Consider the following 20,482-nt stretch of genomic DNA (forward strand, 5'->3'; position numbering starts at 1 on the left):
TTGTGTTTTCTCACTTGGGGGCCGGGAGCCATTTTATGGAGCAATAAAAAGCAACCTACTATGGCGCTTTCCTCTACAAAGGTATAGGCAATAAATTCATAAATTTATGTGTAAATATTTATTCTATATATCGTATTTATAAATATAATGTTTTTTTGCATACACAAATGAAATGGTTTTAAGAGTTTTTTATTATTTCAATTTAATGAAAGTGATATACATTAAAGAATATTGTTTAAATTATAATGTTATTTTTTAATAACATAATGGATAGCAAGGATTGTGTTGTCAAGTGTTCTTTGGAAGTGGAGGATAAAGGTGTTCGTATAATTTCTTTGAAATCTCAATGTGGTGGAATGAGGCATCATAGGAGGAATTCAATATATGCTTAGTTAATGCATGTGCTTTTGGAGGCGTCCTTTTTAAATAAAAAATTTTAATGCTATAAGGATAAGAGATGCCACACTACGAGTCGAGTAGCTTGCTATGATTCATGTGAGGTGATTTGGTTGGAAAGATTATTGGGAGATCTTGGCTTTCCACCTATAAGGATAAGAGATGCCACACTACGAGTCGAGTAGCTTGCTATGATTCATGTGAGGTGATTTGGTTGGAAAGATTATTGGGAGATCTTGGCTTTCCACCTACCATATCTACAAAGGTAGAGTATCAAGTAGCTTGCTATGATTCATGTGAGGTGATTTGGTTGGAAAGATTATTGGGAGAACTTGGCTTTCCACCTACCATATCTACAAAGGTAGAGTACCGAGTAGCTTGCTATGATTCATGTGAGGTGATTTGGTTGGAAAGATTATTGGGAGAACTTGGCTTTCCACCTACCATATCTACTCTTATTTGGTGTGACAATGAAAGTTGCATTGCCATCTCCAAGAACCCTGTGTTTCATGCTTGTACACATTGAGATCTAGTATCACTATGTTTGTGAACAAGTTCTTGTGGGAGACTTACATTTGGAGTATTGTCCTTCAGCCGCCGCAGAGAATGTAATAGATTTATTCATCAAGCCGATGTATCAAGCTTCCTTGGCTCTTCATCTTCGGCTTATTTGAGTTTGTTCAGCATTTGATGTTGAGAGGGGGTGTGAGCATTTCATCCCTGTATGCTGTCGATACTTAGTCCATATTTGTTCCCTTTTTATGGCCCTTGATTGTGGGCTGTTCACTCTTATTTTCTACCCATTTTATGCCCCTTGATTGTGGGCTATCCACCCTTATTTTTCCCCCATTTTTCTAGTTTTTCTAGGTCGTGTCCCTGATGACTAGTCTCGGAGCCAGCCCCTTACCTATATATGGGTGGGATGGCCTCTCCCATTCTCATGTTCATTAGTTGTGTTGTGTGGTTCATGTGTTGGCACACATGCCCCCATTTGTATCCTTCACTTATGAGCCTAAGAGTTCTCTTCTTCGAGATTATATTCATTGTAGTATATTCAGCCTTTGGGCTTCATATCTCTCTCCCTCTTGCACTCTCTTGCACTCTCAGTTAAACACATTTTAGTGCTCCCTTTGCTTCCACTCTGTGCACAATCTATCCTTATCCACATTGACCACAAAAGTAGAGCCACACAAATAACATTTTTAATTTTTTAATGAATGGATCACAACATAAAGTTCCTTCTCATGCAAAGACTATTAAATTTTGGATTAGTTATCTTCCTACTCTCAAAAGCCACCAACTTACCATCCTAGAATAGACCTTTTCCAATGGCATAATTGTGAGCATATGTTTTCAACCACAAATGGCTTAATTAGATCTAGAACTTGTAGAGCCTCATGTTTAACCCTTTAAAATATTTATCTAGCTCCTCACTCCATTCCACATTCTTGTACTTATTGTGCATTTCTCCACCCCTTTAGAAAAAAGGTAATGGAATCTTTGCATAATTTTAGATAAGGTCCAAATCTAAGAAAGGATTTGACTTGGGTAATGGTCTTAAAAAATTGGCCACTCACACAACTTTTTGACTTTCTCATAGTCAATCTAGACACCATTAACAGTAATAACATGTTCGAGATATTGAACCTCATATTTGAAGAAATAACTTCAATTTCTTTCATAAACAAAACTTCCATTTTCTTTTAATTTCTAATACAATTCTCTAATGTCGACCTTGATACTTTAGGGTCTTACGATAAGCCAATATGTCATCTAAGAAGACTATCACAAACTTTACCAGATGTGGACAAAAGGTATCGTTCAATCATCATAAGGTGGAAAGCAGGCATTAGTGAGTCCAAATGGTAATAACAAGAATTCATCATTTCCATATTTAGTTCTAAAACTAGCCTTATAGACATCACTCTCAAATACCTTAATTTGATGGTGTTCTCAAATTAATCTTTGAGAAGTAGATTGCATTCCACAAAGTCAATCAATAAGATTATCCATCCTAGGTAAAAATAAACTTATTCTTAAATGTGAACTTAGGAAGACCCTTGTAAACCACACACATTCTCTCCTTGTTGTCCTCCAAGGGAACTAGCACTCCCCAAGGAAATTAAGGTGATTTACTAGGCCTTGCATGCCCCATGTGGAGGCATTCTATAGAAACTTTATCCTTCTCAGATTGTCTCAGCCTATCAAGGTACCGAAACATTGGTTGTGCCCCAGGTATAACCCTCTTTTGAAGGTAAACCATATATAAGTTTCTTTGGAATCATGTCCAAATAATTAGACATAATCTCACAAAAGAGCTAACCCTCATCAAAATCTGCACTCTAAAGGTCATCATTTGTTCCTACCAAATCCATGGCACGAGAACTCAAACCAACCTATTTCTCCCCCATCCAAGGTTGACTTCATGACTTTAGCACCTCACACACCCAAGGTTTCAACATCATGTTATGAAGAATGAATAAATTACTCTTATACCTAACAATGCTAACAATGCTTCATTATTTTTTATTCTCGAGGATGCAAAGTCTCTTGACAAAGGAAGCATCAATAAAATAATAATTACTCCCATCCTCAAATAATACATGCACAAGAGTTCTTATGACTTCACATGATACTCAGATTTAAGTCATGTGCACCAAATAGAACCATGTTTAGACAAAAAATTGTATTTAAAGAATAGATATCAACACTAGAAATAAAAGGATTACTTGAAGCAAGTCTAGGTGTGCATGTGCTTGTATTTAAAGAATAGAAATTAACACTAGAAATAAAAGGATACTTGAAGTAGGTCCAGTGTGCATGCGCTTGTATTTAAAGAACAAAAATTAACACTATAAATAAAAGGATTACCTAGAGCAAGTCCAGTGTACATGCGCTTGTGGTTATCTTGTCTTGGTGTACCACCTCCACCGCCACCAGGTCTAGTGTGCATGCGCTTGTGGTTATGTTGTCTTGGTGTACCACCTCCACCGCCACCAGGTCTAGTGTGCATGCGCTTGTGGTTATGTTGTCTTGGCGTACCACCTCCACCACCACCAAGTATCCTACTAGGCGTCAACACTACTCAACAGTGTGCATGTGCTTGTGGTTATGTTGTCTTGGTGTACCACCTCCACCACCTCCAAGTTTCTTGTTCATAAGAGGAGCATATGTAGTGTTGTCTGATCTATATTATTTAAACCATGATCCCTTCACACAGGTCTTAGAGGATATGGTAGAATAGGATCAAGGTCTCTTAACAAGAGATATTAGCTTTGTTTTCTGAGAAATTGAGGTGAGTTCTCTAAAATTTGGAGTGAGGGCCTCAAACGTTATCCCAATTGAAGAGTCACCGGGGTCTATAGTATCATCTGGATCCCTCACAAAGGCCTTCATGAATATCTCTTTGTTGAAGGCCTTTGTGAGCGATAAAAGAGAGCTTTTAGCTTGGATGGATATATGAGAACCATTTGTGGTTACTACAGAGGCAATCCTCCCACAAACCCACTACAACTTGAGAGATTGTGGGGTAGGACCACCCTAAGGTTAGGTAGTGTCATGTACTATAATGCATGCACACACACTGCTAATTAAGAGCATGTAGAATAAACCCCTCAATTTAATATACCAATATATCTCACAAAATTCATTCAAATAATTATGCTATCTCTAAACACAATTATATTTGGTCATATAGATGCACGAACTGAAAAGAAAAAGGAGGAGAGGGTGAGCTTGAGCTCCTTGCAAGGAACTTCGTCACACACACACACACACACACACACACACACACACGAGTAGACAAGCACACAAGAGAGAGATGGATGGCTGCATTTTCTTCTTTCTTCTTCACTTCTCTACAACCATAGCATAAAGATAAGAGTACATACTATAAGAGAAGTACTCTACTACTAAACATACAAGGTTTATAGTGTGAACCGAACCCGACTATATAGATTGGCATTATAACTATGCCATAACTCTAGTAACCAAAGTGGTTGTCATACAGCTTGTAAACCATAAGTGGCATATCGAGTATAATCTCACAATGTCCAACCCAAAAAACTAAAATTTTACTTATTTTGGAGTTCTTTCATGAAATAGTTTCTCTAGTTCATCTCATGCTTCTTCAGAGTCTTATTATGATGCAATGTGATGGATGAAACTATCACCTAGCCCTAATGCAATGATGGCTAGAGCTCTCTCATCTCTTCCTATGCAAAATATTTTATCCTCCCCTTCTAAATTGGGATGTTCCACGTACTATCCTCTAAAGTCATCTTTCATGAGAATAAATTTAAGTTTTACTTGACATGTATGGAGACCTTCACCATTAAATTTATCTACTATGAGTGGATTTGACAAATAATGGAGTTACCCAAAGCCAGTGTCTCATCCCTTACAAAAGTGGAGATATGCATTTGATGTAGTTAACACTACCCAAATTCAAGAACTGTAAAACTAGAAAATACCCTAATTTGAGAGAGTGATTTGGAGTACTAAACCAAGGGACAAGTTGATTTTGATGATGCACAAGTGTTTAGCACTACCCCAATGGTAAAGTATAATGGTAAAGTAGAAAATACCCTAATTTGAGAGAGTGATTTGGAGTACTAAACCAAGGGACAAGTTGATTTTGATGATGCACAAGTGTTTAGCACTACCCCAATGGTAAAGTAGAATCCTCAATGGCTTTGAAAATTGATTGTAAATTAGCACTAATTATCCTATTAATAGAGGTAATTTTTTCCTAACAAAGCAGAGAATGATTTGTCAATTAAAGCTTTAATGATTGTTATTTGTGCTCAACAAATCAATGTACACATCCTCTATAGTATATGTTGAACCAATAGGCGCCAACTACTAGGCACTTTTGATACACTTGATTGATCAACAATGCTTCCCTTTGATGAGTTGTAGCTCTTTGAGTAGTTGTACCAGCTCCAAAGTATGCCTTCTTGAAGAGAATGAACCAAAAACCTTTGATCTTGGAGCTTGGCAAAAGAGGGAAAAAATTATTTGAAAGCTAATTAAGAAAACTAATTATTTTGCTAATCTAACCTATTCTAAGGTGCATAGCTACACAAGGGTTGATGGATGGCTTTGAAACCAGCTTGATATTTGCATCTAGAGTTGATTAGGGTGTGTAGAAATGGATTATAATCAATATCTTAGCATGCTAGAAAGCAAGAAACCAACTTGATATTTGCATGTAGAGTTGATTAGGGTGTGAAGAAATGGATTAGAATCAACATCTTAACATGCTAGAAAGCAAGAAAGAGATTAACACTAATGATAATGCTCATGATAAAAATGAAGCATAATGACAAGGCAAGAGGTTTAGCTCAAAAGCTCATATATTTGATCCATTAGATAGAGTGCCTTTTTATAGGCTTGAGTACATCTCCATTAGCCATTAAATGTGGCCCATAATCTTGATTAAGCATCTTCTAATCTTTTCTAGATTTGAGCACCATCTCCCTAGAAATGAGTACCTATTTGGCATCCTTTCACACTTCTTCTAGGCGCTTACCTTTGGCCTCCACACGGGCTAGCTATTCCACATATTCTTCATCCTTTGGGTTCCCTTTGACCCTTTGAACTATAGTCTATGACTTATGCAACTCATACAAATATTTTGAGGGTCACATACCACTCCCCTTGCTCTAAACAATTACCCCACATCACTTGCTATTTCAACAAGAATTTGCTAAAAGATCAGGCATGATAAAAGGTTAATTCACATTTTCTTTTCCCTTGAGTGATACATGTGAACTTGTTGAATTTTTAGCACCTGTAGTACCACCACATGACAAATCAAAATGTCTAACATTTTCCTCAACCTGCCTGACCAAGATCTCACAATAGACCCATTGCAAGAGGACTCTCATGGTTCACTAAGTGCCTGTGTGATTGCTGCTCAACATTTAAGGCACATATTTGATTCTTTGTTTCAACCTCTATAGAATCCTTCACAATCATATACTAGCTACTCATCTCATCAACACTCACATCTCAATGTAGTGGGGTTATAGCGTCTATAACCTTTCTGCTTGAGGAAATAACCAATGAATATGCATTTTTTTGCCTTGGGATCCAACTTAATTCTCACCTCATATGGTATACGTACATAAGAAATGCACACAAACACTTTCAAGTATGCCAAATTTGGGTTTTTGCTAGTAAACTTTTGTTGAGGCATCAAGCCATGAACTGCTATAGAGGGTAACTATAATTGCTACTACTTCAATCCAAAAATAATGAGGCATCCCTTTCTCATTCATCAATGCACAAGAAACTTTTGCAAAATACATGTTTTTCCTTTCTGCAACCCCATTTTGTTGTGGGGCGTACATGCATGTAATCTGTCTCTTTATTTCATATTATCTCAAACAATCACTAAATTCATTGGAGAAATATTCTCCCCTACCATCTCACCTTAGGCATTTTATGTACATGTCTTTGTCTTTCTATGCCATAACATCCTCCCCTCGATGTTTGCGTGATGATGATTTGGCGTGTTGAGAATCCGCCCACCAACATTTCAAGAACGCCCAAATGCAACATTTCATATTGTTGGTCATCTATGTGGATGATCTGATTATCATTGGTGATAGTGATGTAGAAATACAAGATGTGCGACTACTTTTGAAGCAGAAGTTTGAAATGAAGGATTTGGGTGAGCTGCGATATTTTTTGGGCATAGAGGTGGTGAGATCACCTCATGGCATTTTTTTGGGGCAGAGGCATTATGGCTTGGACATGCTATCCAAGTATGGTATGACAAGTTGTAAGCCTATCACAGTGCCATTGGAGCAGAACATGAAGTTGTCTGCAGATACAGGTGATGTCTTGGAAGACCCTACTATGTACAAGCGCATAGTAGGTAGCTTGATTTATATGACTATCATGAGGCTAGATTTGAGCTATGCTATTGGATTCGTGAGTCAGTTTATGCAGACCCTGAGGAAGCCACACATGGATGCGGCTAGATGGATACTCAGGTACATAAAGTCCACTCTTGACTATGGACTTTTTTATGAGGCTTTTAGAGAGATACATGTGACAGGATCTGATTGGGCTGGTAGCATCTCAGACAGGAGATCTACTAGTGGTTTTGTTTTCTCTTTTGGGAGTGCTGCCCCGTGAGTTGGAGCAACAAGAAATAGCCTACAGTTGCCTTGTTGAGCACAGAGGCAGAGTACATGGGTGCTGCTATGGTAGCATGTGAGGTAGTGAGGTAGCTTGGATGCAAAAGCTACTTGCAAATATGGGTGAACCCTTGGATAGGGCTGTTGTCATTTTTTGTGACAACATGCATAGCATACAGTTGGCCAATAACCTAGTGTATCATGCTAGGACCAAGCACATTGAGGTGCATTATCACTTTGTGAGGGAGAAGGTTCTAGCAGGTGATGTTGAGTTGGTTTATGTCAGCATAGAGGATCAGGTAGTTGACATTTTTACGAAGGCATTGGGTACAGAGAAGCTCCACAGGTTTAGGAGCTTACTTGGAGTGCATAGCATGAGGTTGAGCTCAAGGGGGAGTGTTGAGATATCGAGCTCCACATGTGCGGACATTGATGGATAGCCTAGGTGATGGTTCCGCACTTATATCACTGGCATGGTTGGTAGACATTATTGTTATGATATACGCTAATGGACTACATCATGGGTGACAGCTAGTAGAGCGTTGGCATAGTTATAATGCCAGCTCATATAGTGGGGTTCACACTATGGACCGACCTTTGTATATTAGTAGTGGAGTACTTTACATTATTGTGTGTACTCTTATCTTTTAGTTTTATGCATTGTTGAGAAAAGAAGAAGATAGAAGAAAATTTAGCCATCCCTCTCTCTTGTGTGTGCTTGTCTACTCTTGTGTTGTGTGTGTGAGTGTTGTTGCTTACAAGAATCGAGACTCTCTCCCTCTCCCCCACATTCTTCTCATGGGCATGTCGGAGAAGATCCGCGTTAACTAAATATGGTTAACATTATTCCCTTGGCGATCGTGTCCTTGTGATCGCGGATGTAGAAGTTGGTCGAGGGGGTGGGAAAGGTGCCGCACTTGGAAGTGGCAGTCTCACTGAGGTGGTCCATTGTTCCCCCAAAAGAGATGGGGTGGGGGTGTTATTTTGATTGGAAAGAAGTTAGTGGAGTGCCTGTAATTATGTATCCCTCTAGTCATATGTAGTCCTGTAGGAGTTTTTATTTCGTTTGTGGCCTTTTATGTAATCCTTGTTTTTTCCTTGTTTTTTTCTTTTTTGCATTGCCTTTTGGCTTTTTTTATCCTCTTTTTGATGAGTTTGAGTACAGTAGACTAGAATGAGACACATAATTACAAGCATCCTATTTGTAGAAAGATGCGAGTTGATGTTAGAAAGAATTAGGGGAGCGAAGGAACAAGGACACAAGTGATGGCATGACTGCAAGCTCTCTTGAGCTTTCTGTTATTGCATTGGTTACTAAAGATGAATAATTGGTTAGATTCTTTGTTGGTTGTTGAAGACACAAGGCTATATCTTTTGCTCCCATTCAGGTGGTCTTTTAGCTTGTTTGTTATTCTCTCTCTTTTTTGGTTTTTTTCTCTTTTTGATGTACAGGGCCTTGGAACTCTTTTCCTTGGTACCCGGGACCAAAACCAAACCAAAAATCTAAATTGGATCCCATCACTAGAGTGGTTGGGAGGTTCGCTAACCCATGGGAATGGATGGGGTTAGGCTGGACTGATGGATCCGTATTAGGAGACTCCTTTCTGTTATAGTACGTTAGATGAAGTAATCCTCAGATAATAATTGTTCTATGGATAAGAATCAATGGTTGTGCCTCTTGAAGGTGGGGAAAAAAGCATTGGTTTATATGATCCAAGTGCAATCTGTCCCTTGTTCTGACTAAGTAACTTACGAGTTTGGTTAGAGCAATTCAGATAATTAAAACTTTTGACTACGTTAGGGAAAAAGTTATCCAGGTGGAATCGTCCCCACTTTCCGGGCATGGGAATTTTTCTCGATTTTGGTTTTCGGAGTGACCACCGCCCTAGTCTCGTGTTCGGACATTCGAGGGCGAGGCCCCGAGTGAGCAACCCCGCCCCGCGCACGAGGGATGATGTCAGGAAGATGGGGCTGGAGCCTCCTGCTGATGGCCTTTGCTAGCACCTTGTAGGCTGTGCCTAGCAAGGTGATAGGTGATCTCAAATTTGTCGCCCCGTGTTCATCTTGATGATACACGATCGTTCATCCTCACAATGAACGCGTTCATCCTCACGATGCACGACCGTTCATCCTCACGATGCACGCGTTCATCCTCACGATGCACGACCGCATGTACATAGTACTCTAGTACTTATGTTTGTTTTTCACTTATCTTTTGTAGACCTCTTTTGAGTGAAGAAGAAGAGGAAGACTTTCAGCCTTCCATCTCCCTGTGTGTTGTCTTCTAGGGTTTGTGTGTGTGTGTGCTTGCAAGAGCTCAAGCTCTCTTCCCTCCCCCAAATATTTTCATGGTATCAGAGCTAAGGGGCTGAGTGATAAGCATGAGAAGAAGAGGAAGCGGTACGAGAGGGTAAGAGCTTCTCCATCTCTTCCCCCTTTGTCTTTGGTACTACACCCTTGTCGTCGGGAGCTCTTCGGGAGGAGGCACCATGATCTCCGATTGAGGAGCTATCTTCACTGACCAAGAGCAGTTGGGGAGTTACACAGTCCTTTGGATTGATGTTTGCATCCAAAATTGCATTTTAGGCGCATTTCAACCTCCATTTCTGAGTTAGCAGTTTGGGGACTTGTTACAAGTGAAGATGTAGAGCCAATGGTTCTACTTGATGCAACCCCATCACAGGTTCAAGCTCACAGGACATGGACTGAGAGAGCTAACAGGGTACTATATTATTTTGCCATATGTGTGACTAAGGGTATGCTATGTCATATTTAGAATTCAGATAATCCTAGAGATGCATGGGATACTTTGGTGAGGTTGTATGATACCAATACACAGGTACGAAAGCTTTGGTGAGGTTGTATGATACCAATACACAGATACTTTGGTGAGGTTGTATGATACCAATACACAGGTACGAAAGCTTTAGTTGAAGCAAAAGATGCACAGTGTGGTGAGAAACAATAGGAATGTGCATGATTATGTTCAAGAAATAAAGGGTCTAGCGGATGCCCTTGCATCTATCAATGCACCGATGGATGACAGTGACTTGGTAGCCATTACCTTGAATGGCTTGGGCAAAGAATACAAGAACTTTGATACCTCTATTGCAGAGTTAGGGGTGGAAATCCCCCAGATTTTGATGAGCTATGTTCATTGCTCATTAAAGAGATGAAGCTTGGGCTTGGTACTCCCTCTAGTACACCTACTCATACTAAAGATCAAGCCTTCTACTCTCGAGGAGCACGAGGCAGGGGGAGATCCTTTTCTAGAGGACGTGGAATTGGCCATGGTTAGCAAGATAGACCACCATAACATAATTTTTAGAATTCTTAAGGTACATGAGGTGGTGGTGGTAGAAGTACATACTTCCCAAGCAGGGGGAGAAAAAGTGCTCGTGGGGTTAAGGTTGTTGGAAAAGCCAACAAAACAAAATGCTAGTGGAATTGAATGTCATTATTGTGGCAAACTTGGTCACATGGTAAAGGACTGCAGAGCAGAATGATGTGAGAAATGGAAATGGTAGACCACAACATGGATTCTATACATCTACCAGCAATAATGATGGGAGTTCAAATCACTTATTTTTAATGAAACATGTAATGGGCACTATGACGTCTCATAAGTCATGGAGGTGATGAGTCGTGGTATATGGATTCAAGTGCCTCAAACCATATGACTTGCCATGGTGAATGGTTTGAGAGGATGCAACCAATGGATACTCATGGTTACGTGGTTACAGGTGATGACACACAGCATCCTATCACTCATGTAGGCAGTGTGCTTTGAGGATGCATGATGACAATGTGAAGAACATGTCAGAGGTACTGTATGTACCTTCTATCACGAAGAAATTGGCATCAGTGGGACAAATGGTAGAACAGGGATTTCAAGCCAGGTTCAATGAACAAGGCTGCTTTGTGGAAGATTTCAAGCATGGCTACTCTGCAAGTTGATAGTAGCCAAAGACAAGAAGGAAGGCAGGTTCTTTAAACTTGAAGCAGGTATACCAGAATTGAGTTCAGCTATGTTCTCAAAGAGTCATGGAGTTGTGTGGGACATAGACATGTGGCATAAGAGAATAGACCTTGTGAATATTCAAAGGTTGAAGAACATGCAGGTGAAAGGCATTGTTGGTGGCTTACCCAGGTTCAAATATGATGGGAATTATCATGTATGTGAAGCATGTCAGTTTGGGAAACAAGCAAGGTTTTCATTTCCCAAGGAAGGTTACATAAGCCACATGCCTTGGGAGATTGTTCATAATGATATTTGGGGGGGCAAGCACAAACCCCAACTTATCAATGGAAACAAGTACTATATCACATTTATTTGATGACTACACCACGTTCATTTGGATATACTTTCTCAAAGAGAAGAGTGAAGCTCTTGAGAAGTTCATTGCTTTCAAAGCATATGCAGAAAAGCAATATGGAAACTGGATCAAATGCTTAAGGTCGGATGGTGGTGGGAAATACACCTCGCATGCATTTGATGATTGTCTTAGAAAGCATGGGATAAGAAGGCAAGTCACTTGCAGTTATACTCCTCAACAAAATGGAGTTGCTGAGACGAAGAATAGACTGATATGTGAAGTGGCTAGAGCTATGCTCAATGAGAAGAACATGCCGAATCATTATTGGGCCAAGGCATGTGCCACTGCGGTGTATGTGTTGAACAAGACACCAACAGTTGCCATACATGAGAGTATGCCAGAGATGAAACTTACAGGTTATAGGCCAGACATTGGCTATCTCAAAGTTTTTAGGAGCATTGCGTATGTACATGTTCCAGATGAAAGAAGAAGGAAGTTGGATCCTAAAGCAAAAAAGTGCATATTTATTGGTTATGCACAAGACAGGAAAGCCTACAAATGTTACAAACCAAACACAATGCAAGTTCTTATATCAAGAGATGTTGTGTTTGATGAATTGGCAAGTTGGTATAAGGAAAAGGTGGATGTCATGGTAGATGACATAGATCCAGGTTCTTATACCAAACACAATGCAGGTTCTTATATCAAGAGATGTTGTGTTTGATGAATTGGCAAGTTGGTATAAGGAAAAGGTGGATGTCATGGTAGATGACATAGATGCAGAAATTCATGTAAACTTGCCAAATGAAGTGTATACTTCATTGTCTCGGGACTTGTAGGATCTAGTGATGGTAGCAGTGTGTGAACCCATGGAATGGGAGATTGAGAAATGAGAATGGCAGCACTAGTAGTAGTGCTTTGGACAAAGGAAAGAAGAAAGTGGAAGGAGTTGGCATCACAGGTTATGATTCCTCAGGCTCAGAAAGCCTTGATGAGGAACTTGGCATCCTAGCCTTATATACACCAGGTGTAAGAAGGCAAGACAGGTATGTACCACCACATGCAAGAAGGATTCATAGTAGTGAAGTGAGAAGATCACAAAGGGTAAGGTATCATGTGGAGAGATTGACGTACAAGGGTTAGGCAATGCATTATGCATACATGATGTCAATGGTTAAGCATGTGGAACCATCATGCTTTGGTGAAGCTATTGGGTGGCAAGCATGTATGGGAGAAAGCAATGGATGAGAAAATGGATGCACTGGTTCACAATGATACTTGGGAGTTGGTTTCTTTACCAAGTGACAAGAATGCTATTGGTTGTAAATGGGTTTACAAGGTGAAATGAAACTTGGATGGATCAATAGAAAGGCATAAGGCAAGGCTGGTTGCGCAAAGGGATGTGCGCAAACACAGGGCCTTGACTATGAAGAAACATTTAGTCCAGTTGCCAAGATGGCTACAATGAGGTCAGTCATCTCTATGGCAACATCAAAAGGTTGGAAACTGCATCAAATGGATGTCAAAAATGCATTCTTCAATGGAGAGTTACAAGAGGAGGTATACATGGAGCAACCAGAGGGATATGTACACCCTCATTATCCTACACATGTATGCAGGTTAAAGAAAGCTTTATATGGGTTGAAACAAGCACAACATTCTTTGAGTGACAAAATCAGCAAAAGTGCCTCATTAGTATTGGTTTTCATGTTTTCACTTCAGACTCTTCACTATATGTCAAGAAGACAGAGAGTGGGATTGTTGTCATAGTAGTCATCTATGTTGATGATTTGATAGTCACAGGTGATTCTGGCAAGGATATTGCCAATGTGAAAGAGATGCTATGTGCAAAATTTGACATGAAAGACCTGTTGAGATGTCAAGCTCAACATGAGCTAGCATCCACGATGAGCCTGGGTGATCGTTACACATTTACATCACTGGCGCGGTTGGTGGTGGCTGACACTAGGATCTATGCCAGTGATTCTACAGCTGGACTACACTGACTAGTCCACACCCACTACTTTATGTTAGTGTGTTCACATTATGGACCGCTTGTACATACTCTAATATTTGTATGTTGGTCATTCTTATCTTTTGTAGACCTCTTTTGTGAAGAAGAAGAAGAATAGATTTTCAGCCTCTCATCTTGTGTGTTCTCTTCTAGGGTTTGTGTGTGTGGGTGTGCTTGCAAGAGCTCAAGCTCTCTTCTCAAGCTAAAGAGCTGAGTGGCAAGCATGAGAAGAAGAGAAAGCGGTATGAGGGTAAGAGCTTCACAAACTCTTCCCCCTTTGTCTTTGGTAGTACACCCTTGTCGCGAGCTCTTCGGGAGGCACCGGCAACAATCTCCAATTGAGGAGCTCTCTTCACCGGCCATGAGCAATCGAGGAGTTGCACAATCCTTTGGACTATAATTTTACGGCCAAATTCGCATTTCGGACACGTTTCAACCTCCATTTTTGAGTTAGCAAGCGTTCACATGCACTACGGGTAAGTGTCATTACTCTATAGAACTCTGTTTTTCAAGTTGCATGAAGGCAATTTGGTGGTGCAAACATTATATGTACTGTACAGAAGTGTGATAGGTGTTGTTGGGTGTATGTACGCACATTGAGGTCACTGGGTGTGACAGTTTGGGTGCATTTTGGTACCGCTGCAGAAAATATAGCAGTTTATGCAGGTCAAATAGAAGTGTCGTTTTCTATTAATCTATGTTGTATACAAGATGTCTAATGATGGTATAAGCTAGATTGTTACAGAGAAGCTAGACAAGAATAACTTCCATGCTTGGAGGTTCAGATTAACAAATTTTTCCTAATGGGAAAAGGCTATTGGGAGTACATAGGTGGGAAAAATGAGGAGGCACCAGAGTTGCCTGAGGAAAATCCAACTCCTGTAGAAGTGAAAGCATTCAAAGATTGGAATCAGGGTGCAAGGAAAGTCATGTATTGGCTTCCTACTATCAGTATACAAGACACCATGATGGGGCACATACAGGATGCTAAGTCTCCCAAGGAGGCTTGGAAAACCTTGGTGAAGTTATATGAAACCAACACCAAGGCTCAAAAGATTCAGTTAAAGAACAAATTTCATACTGTGGAGAAGAAAAGCATGTCTATGAATGATTATTCTTTGAAGATCAAGGGTATTATTTAATCCCTTGCATCTATCAATGTTCATGTGTGGAGGATGATGATAAGGTGGAAGTGTGCATGCGTGGTCTTGGGCCACAATACAAGGCATTTAAGACGTTTATTCAGACTCGGGAGAACATTCCTAATTTTGTAGATTTGGTGTCCATGTTAATCATTGAAGAAAAGAACTTGGGTGAAGATGAGCCTTCACAAAACAAGAATAGTTCTGAGCAGCAACAATAGGTTTTCTACTCAAATGTAGGTAGGGTCCAAAGGTAGAGGTAGAGGCCGAGGTAGAGAGGCCGTGGTCAAAGTGGTGGCCGAACAGGTAACCAATATTATGGCCAACAATAGCAGCAGTCAGTAGTCTCATGACTCGCAGCAATAACACACAGGTGGAAGAGGCCAGTTCAGAGGCAGGGGGAGTCAAAGAGGTCATGGAAATTGGCAAAGGTAGCAAACAAATACAAGAGGCTGTTTTTATTGTGGTAAGCCTAGGCATGTGCCTGGGCATGTGCAGGCAGATTGCTTTAAGAAGCAAAATGATATGAAGAGTGGGAAAGTTCAACAAAATAACTATGCATCCTCTAACAGAAATAATGAGGACAATGAAAGGTTATTTGTTATGCAGCATGTGCTGAATTCTATGTCCGCCTGCCACATGCAAAGATGATGTATGGTATATGGATTCAGGTCTTCAAACCACATGACAAGTCATGGTGAGAGGTTCAAGAAAATGAAAAACCTTGAAAAACCAGGTTTTGTCGAATAGGGAATGATACAGCTCATCCAATTGCCCACATTAAAAATGTGCCATTGTCCATACAAGATGGTAAGATGAAGTATCTTGCAGCAGATGTACTTCATGTTCCAAAAATTACAAAGAATCTGGTTTCTGTTGGCCAGATGATTGAGCAGGGTTTACAAGTGTGTTTTAACCTTGATGGGTGTTATGTTGAAGACTTCAAAGATAAGTGCAGGCTGGTTGCAAAAGGCAAGAGAGTGGGCAGAATGTTTACATTAGATGTAAACATACCTGAAGTGAAAGCTGCAATGTTTGCACATGATGCAAGAGTTGTTGCAGATATGGACATTTGGCATAAAAGAATTGGACATGTAAATGTGCAGAGAATGAAGTCTATGCAGACTAAAGAGATTGTGACATGGCTGCCTAAGTTTCAGGTTGATGGCATGCAGAAGATATGTGAAGCATGTCAGTTTGGAAAATAGACAGAGTGTATTTCCACATGATAGGAATGTGAGCAGGAATGTACTTGATGTTGTGCACTCAGATATATGGGGTCTTGCAAAGACTATGTCTATGGGTGGTTGCAGGTATTATGTAACATTTATTGATGACCACACGAGGAAAGTGTGGGTATATTTCATGAAGGAGAAGAGTGAAGTTTTCACTCATTTTTAGAATTTCAAAATGATGGCTGAAAACCAAACAGGAAAGCATGTGAAGTGTCTAAGGTTAGATGAAGGGGGAGAGTATTTCTCCAATGAGTTCTCTAAATATTTACAAAAGAATGGCATTCAGAGACAGTTTACATGTAGATACACTCCGCAACAAAATGGAGTTGCTGAGCGAAAAAACAGGCACATTGTAGAGATAGCACAAGCATTGATGGCAGAGAAGAATATGCCACATAACTATTGGGCTGAGGCTGTTTCTATAGCAGTCTATATCATAAACAGGACTCCTACTGTAGCCATACACGATGTGATGCCAGAAGAGAGGTTCACTGTGGCAAGAAACCTGATTTGTCTCATTTGAAAGTTTTTTGATGTATCGCATATGTGCATGTGCCAGATGAGTTGCGTACCAAGCTAGATCCAAAAGCAAAAAAGTGTGTATTTATTAGATACTCCCTTGAGCAAAAGGGATACAGGTGTTATAACCATGTTACACGTGAGTTGAGAACAAGCAGGGATGTGGTGTTTGATGAGATGAGTAGCTGGTATGCTACAGAAAAAGATGATGTTGGGGCTGATGTGAGTGATAATGTGGTTGTGCAGAATACAAGTCAACAATCACAAACATTGAGTGGACCTGGAGTGAGGTCTATTGAAAGACCATGGAGTGGCAGGCTACATACACAAACTAGTTCTGCCAGTTCAGAGAATGTATCTCGGAAAGGAAAAGAGAAAGTAGATGAGCCCCTTGTCCTACCGGACATTTCTGCAGGTCATTCTATTGTGGATGGAGATTCAAGTGGCTCAGAAATGAGCCTTGATGATGATGAGCATAGGATTCCAGTAGTGAGGACACCTGGTGTGAGAAAGGCCAGGGCAGCCATGAATGCACCAAGAAATGATCTAGGATTACGTAGATCTAGGAGAGTTAGAAATCCGGTGCATAGATTGATGTATGATGATTATGTTACACGGCACTATGCTTATATGGCCAAAGTTGTGCAGGTTGTAGAGCCCACATGTGTTGAAGAGGCTATTGGAAATGAACCATGGGAGAAAGCTATGGATGAAGAAATGGATGCACTTTATGGAAATGAAACTTGGGATTTGGTGCCATTGCCTAAAGACAAAAAGGCAATTGGATGTAAGTGGGTATTCAAGGTGAAACACAACAGTGATGGTACAAGACTCACTTAGTAGCCAAAGGTTATGCGCAGACACATGGCATTGATTATGAGGAGACATTTGCTCCTGTTGCAAAAATGGCGATAGTGAGAGCTGTGATTGCAGTGGCTGCAGAGCGAAAGGTTGGTTTTTACATCAAATGGATGTAAAAAATGCATTCTTGCATGTTGATTTTCAAGAAGAAGTGTACATGGTTCAGCCACTTGGTTTTGAGGATACATCTCACCCCGAGTATATGTGTAGGCTTCGTAAAGCCTTATATGGGTTGAAGCAAGCACTACGAGCATGGCATGACAAGATAGCTGAATATCTTGTCACTATTGGTTTTCATATGGCTGATGCAGATCACTCTTTGTATGTACACAAGAGTGATAACGGCATTGTGATCATTACCATTTATGTGGATGATCTTATTGCTGGGGGCGACAATTTGGAAGAGATTGAGCATGTCAAAAGTCTTCTCAAATAGAAGTTTGACATGAAAGATCTAGGAGATCTGCGCTATTTTTTGGGCATTGAGGTTATTCGGACAGATGATGGTATTTGGCTATCACAGAGGTAGTATGCCTTGGACATGTTGTCCAAATATGGTATGGCTGGTTGTAAGCCCATTTCAGTGCCATTAGATCAGAATGGCAAGATAAGTGCTGATGCAGGTTATGTGTTAGAGAACCCTACTATGTACAGGAAAATAGTGGGGAGTTTGATCTACATCATGATCACCAGGCTAGATTTGAGTTACACTGTTAACTTAAAGAGCCAATTTATGCAGGTTCCACGCAAACCACATCTTGATGGTGTGCGATGCACACTTTGGTATTTGGGGGCCACTGTTGATTATGGATTATTTTATAAGGCAGGTGTACCTTTAGAGTTTTATGGTTACACAGATGCAGGTAGTATCTCTAATAGAAGATCTACCAGTGGATTCATGTTCTCCTTGGGGAGTGCTGCTCTATGACATGGAGCAGCAAGAAGTAATCGACAGTTGCCTTGTCGAGTACAAAGGCAGAGTATAGAGAGGAGCTGCAGTGGTAGCATGTGAGGTAGCTTGGCTATGTAAGCTACTGATTTGGGGTTGCATGTGGAGCACAAGGTTTTCATATACCGTGACAATCTTAGCAGCATACATTTGGCCAGGAACCTAGTCCTTCATGCGTAGACAAAACACATTGAGGTACATTACCATTTTATCAAGGAGAGAGTCTTGTTAAGAGAGACATAGACTTGGTGTACGTCAGCACAGAGGAGCAGATAGCTGACATCTTTATGAAGGCATTGGGAGTTGAGAAGCTTCATAGATTTCGGACCATGCTCAGAGTTCACGAGATGGAGTTGAGCTTGAGGGGGAGTGTTGAGATGTCAAGCTCAACATGAGCTAGCATCCACGACGATGAGCTTGGGTGATCGTTACACATTTACATCACTAGCGCGGTTGGTAGCTGACACTAGGATCTATGCCAGTGATTCTACAGCTGGACTACACTAGTCCACACCCACTACTTTATGTTAGTGTGTTCACATTATGGACCGCTTGTACATACTCTAGTATTTGTATGTTGGTCCTTCTTATCTTTTGTAGACCTCTTTTGTGAAGAAAAAGAAGAACAGATTTTCAGCCTCTCATCTTGTGTGTTCTCTTCTAGGGTTTGTGTGTGTGTGTGTGTGTGTGTGTGCTTGCAAGAGCACAAGGTATTTTTTGGGCATTGAGGTTGTGAGAACCAAAAATGGCATATGGCTAGTCCAAAGACCTTGGTGAGTTGAGGTATTTTTTGGGCATTGAGGTTGTGAGAATCAAAAATGGCATATGGCTAGTCCAAAGACATTATGCTTTGGAAATGTTGGCTAAATATGGTATGACAGCATGCAAGCCAATGAGTATGCCCTTCGAACAAAACATGAAGTTGAGGGGGGCTGATTGTGGTGATGAGTTGGAAGACATCACAATGTACAGGAAGATGGTTGGTAGTCTCATCTACATGACTATCATGAGGTCAAACTTGAGCTATGTGGTTGGCCTAGTAAGTCAATTTATGCAGAGTCCATGCAAGCCTCATTTGGATGTAGTAAGGCGGATCTTGAGATATGTTAAAGCCACATCACATTATGGTTTATTTTATGAACATGGAAAAGAGTTGGATGTTCATGGCTACTCTGACATGCAGATTGGGCAGGTAGCACCTATGACAGGAGATCCACTAGTGGCTATTCCTTTACACTTGGGAGTGCTATGGTTAGTTGGGGCAGCAAGAAACAGCCTACCGTTGCTTTGTCTAGCACGGAAGCAGAGTACAGAGGAGCAGCTATGGTGGCTGCAGGTGATGTTATGTGGCTGAAAAAGATGCTCATAGATCTTGGTGAGTGTTGGAGCTAGGGTTGCAGGAATGCACACACAGCTTGGAGAAGAAGAAGCTCAAGAGCACACAACACAAAAGTAGTATTACTTAGTGTGCAAGAACAAAGATAAGGTAGCCCTAGAGTGTTGGGCGTATATACAACGCACGGGGGAAAAAACCTCCTAGTGAGGGAAAAAGTGCCCCGACGATCCTAAGTGTGTTCACACACATCACTACCATAACATGTCAACAAATCCCCCCTGGGAGTGATGCTGTGAACATGAGCTGGCACCCAATGTATAGGGAAGTGCCAGGCCATATGGACTGTGATCAATCCACAAAGGGAAGTAAGCCCAAAGCTTTGCGAAAAGCTTCGAACTTCTCATGAGGCAATGCCTTTGTGAAAAGATCTGCAAGGTTGTCCTATGTTGGCACATATGCCAAACTGATCTCGCCCCCAGAGAGTCTCTCCCTGACATAATGATAATGCACCTCAATGTGCTTAGTGCGAGCATGAAACACTAGGTTCCTCGCAACTGCCAATG

General features: G+C 40.7%; 1 protein-coding gene across 1 annotated transcript; it reads left to right on the forward strand.

Annotated features, from left to right (window-relative positions):
* Positions 1–12,173: 12,173 nt before the first annotated feature.
* On the forward strand, positions 12,174–19,975 carry LOC147606485 (uncharacterized). Its single transcript, XM_086792217.1, has 6 exons — positions 12,174–12,558; positions 13,586–13,692; positions 17,020–17,355; positions 17,634–17,723; positions 18,071–18,140; positions 19,767–19,975. Exons 1-6 carry the CDS (start codon positions 12,174–12,176, stop codon positions 19,973–19,975), a joined length of 1,197 nt encoding a protein of 398 aa, XP_086648343.1.
* The last annotated feature ends 507 nt before the right edge of the window (positions 19,976–20,482 follow it).

This window comes from Cibotium barometz, chromosome 57 (assembly GCF_041138505.1).
Source record: "Cibotium barometz isolate CiBa-2024 chromosome 57, ASM4113850v1, whole genome shotgun sequence".
Lineage (NCBI taxonomy): Eukaryota > Viridiplantae > Streptophyta > Polypodiopsida > Cyatheales > Cibotiaceae > Cibotium > Cibotium barometz.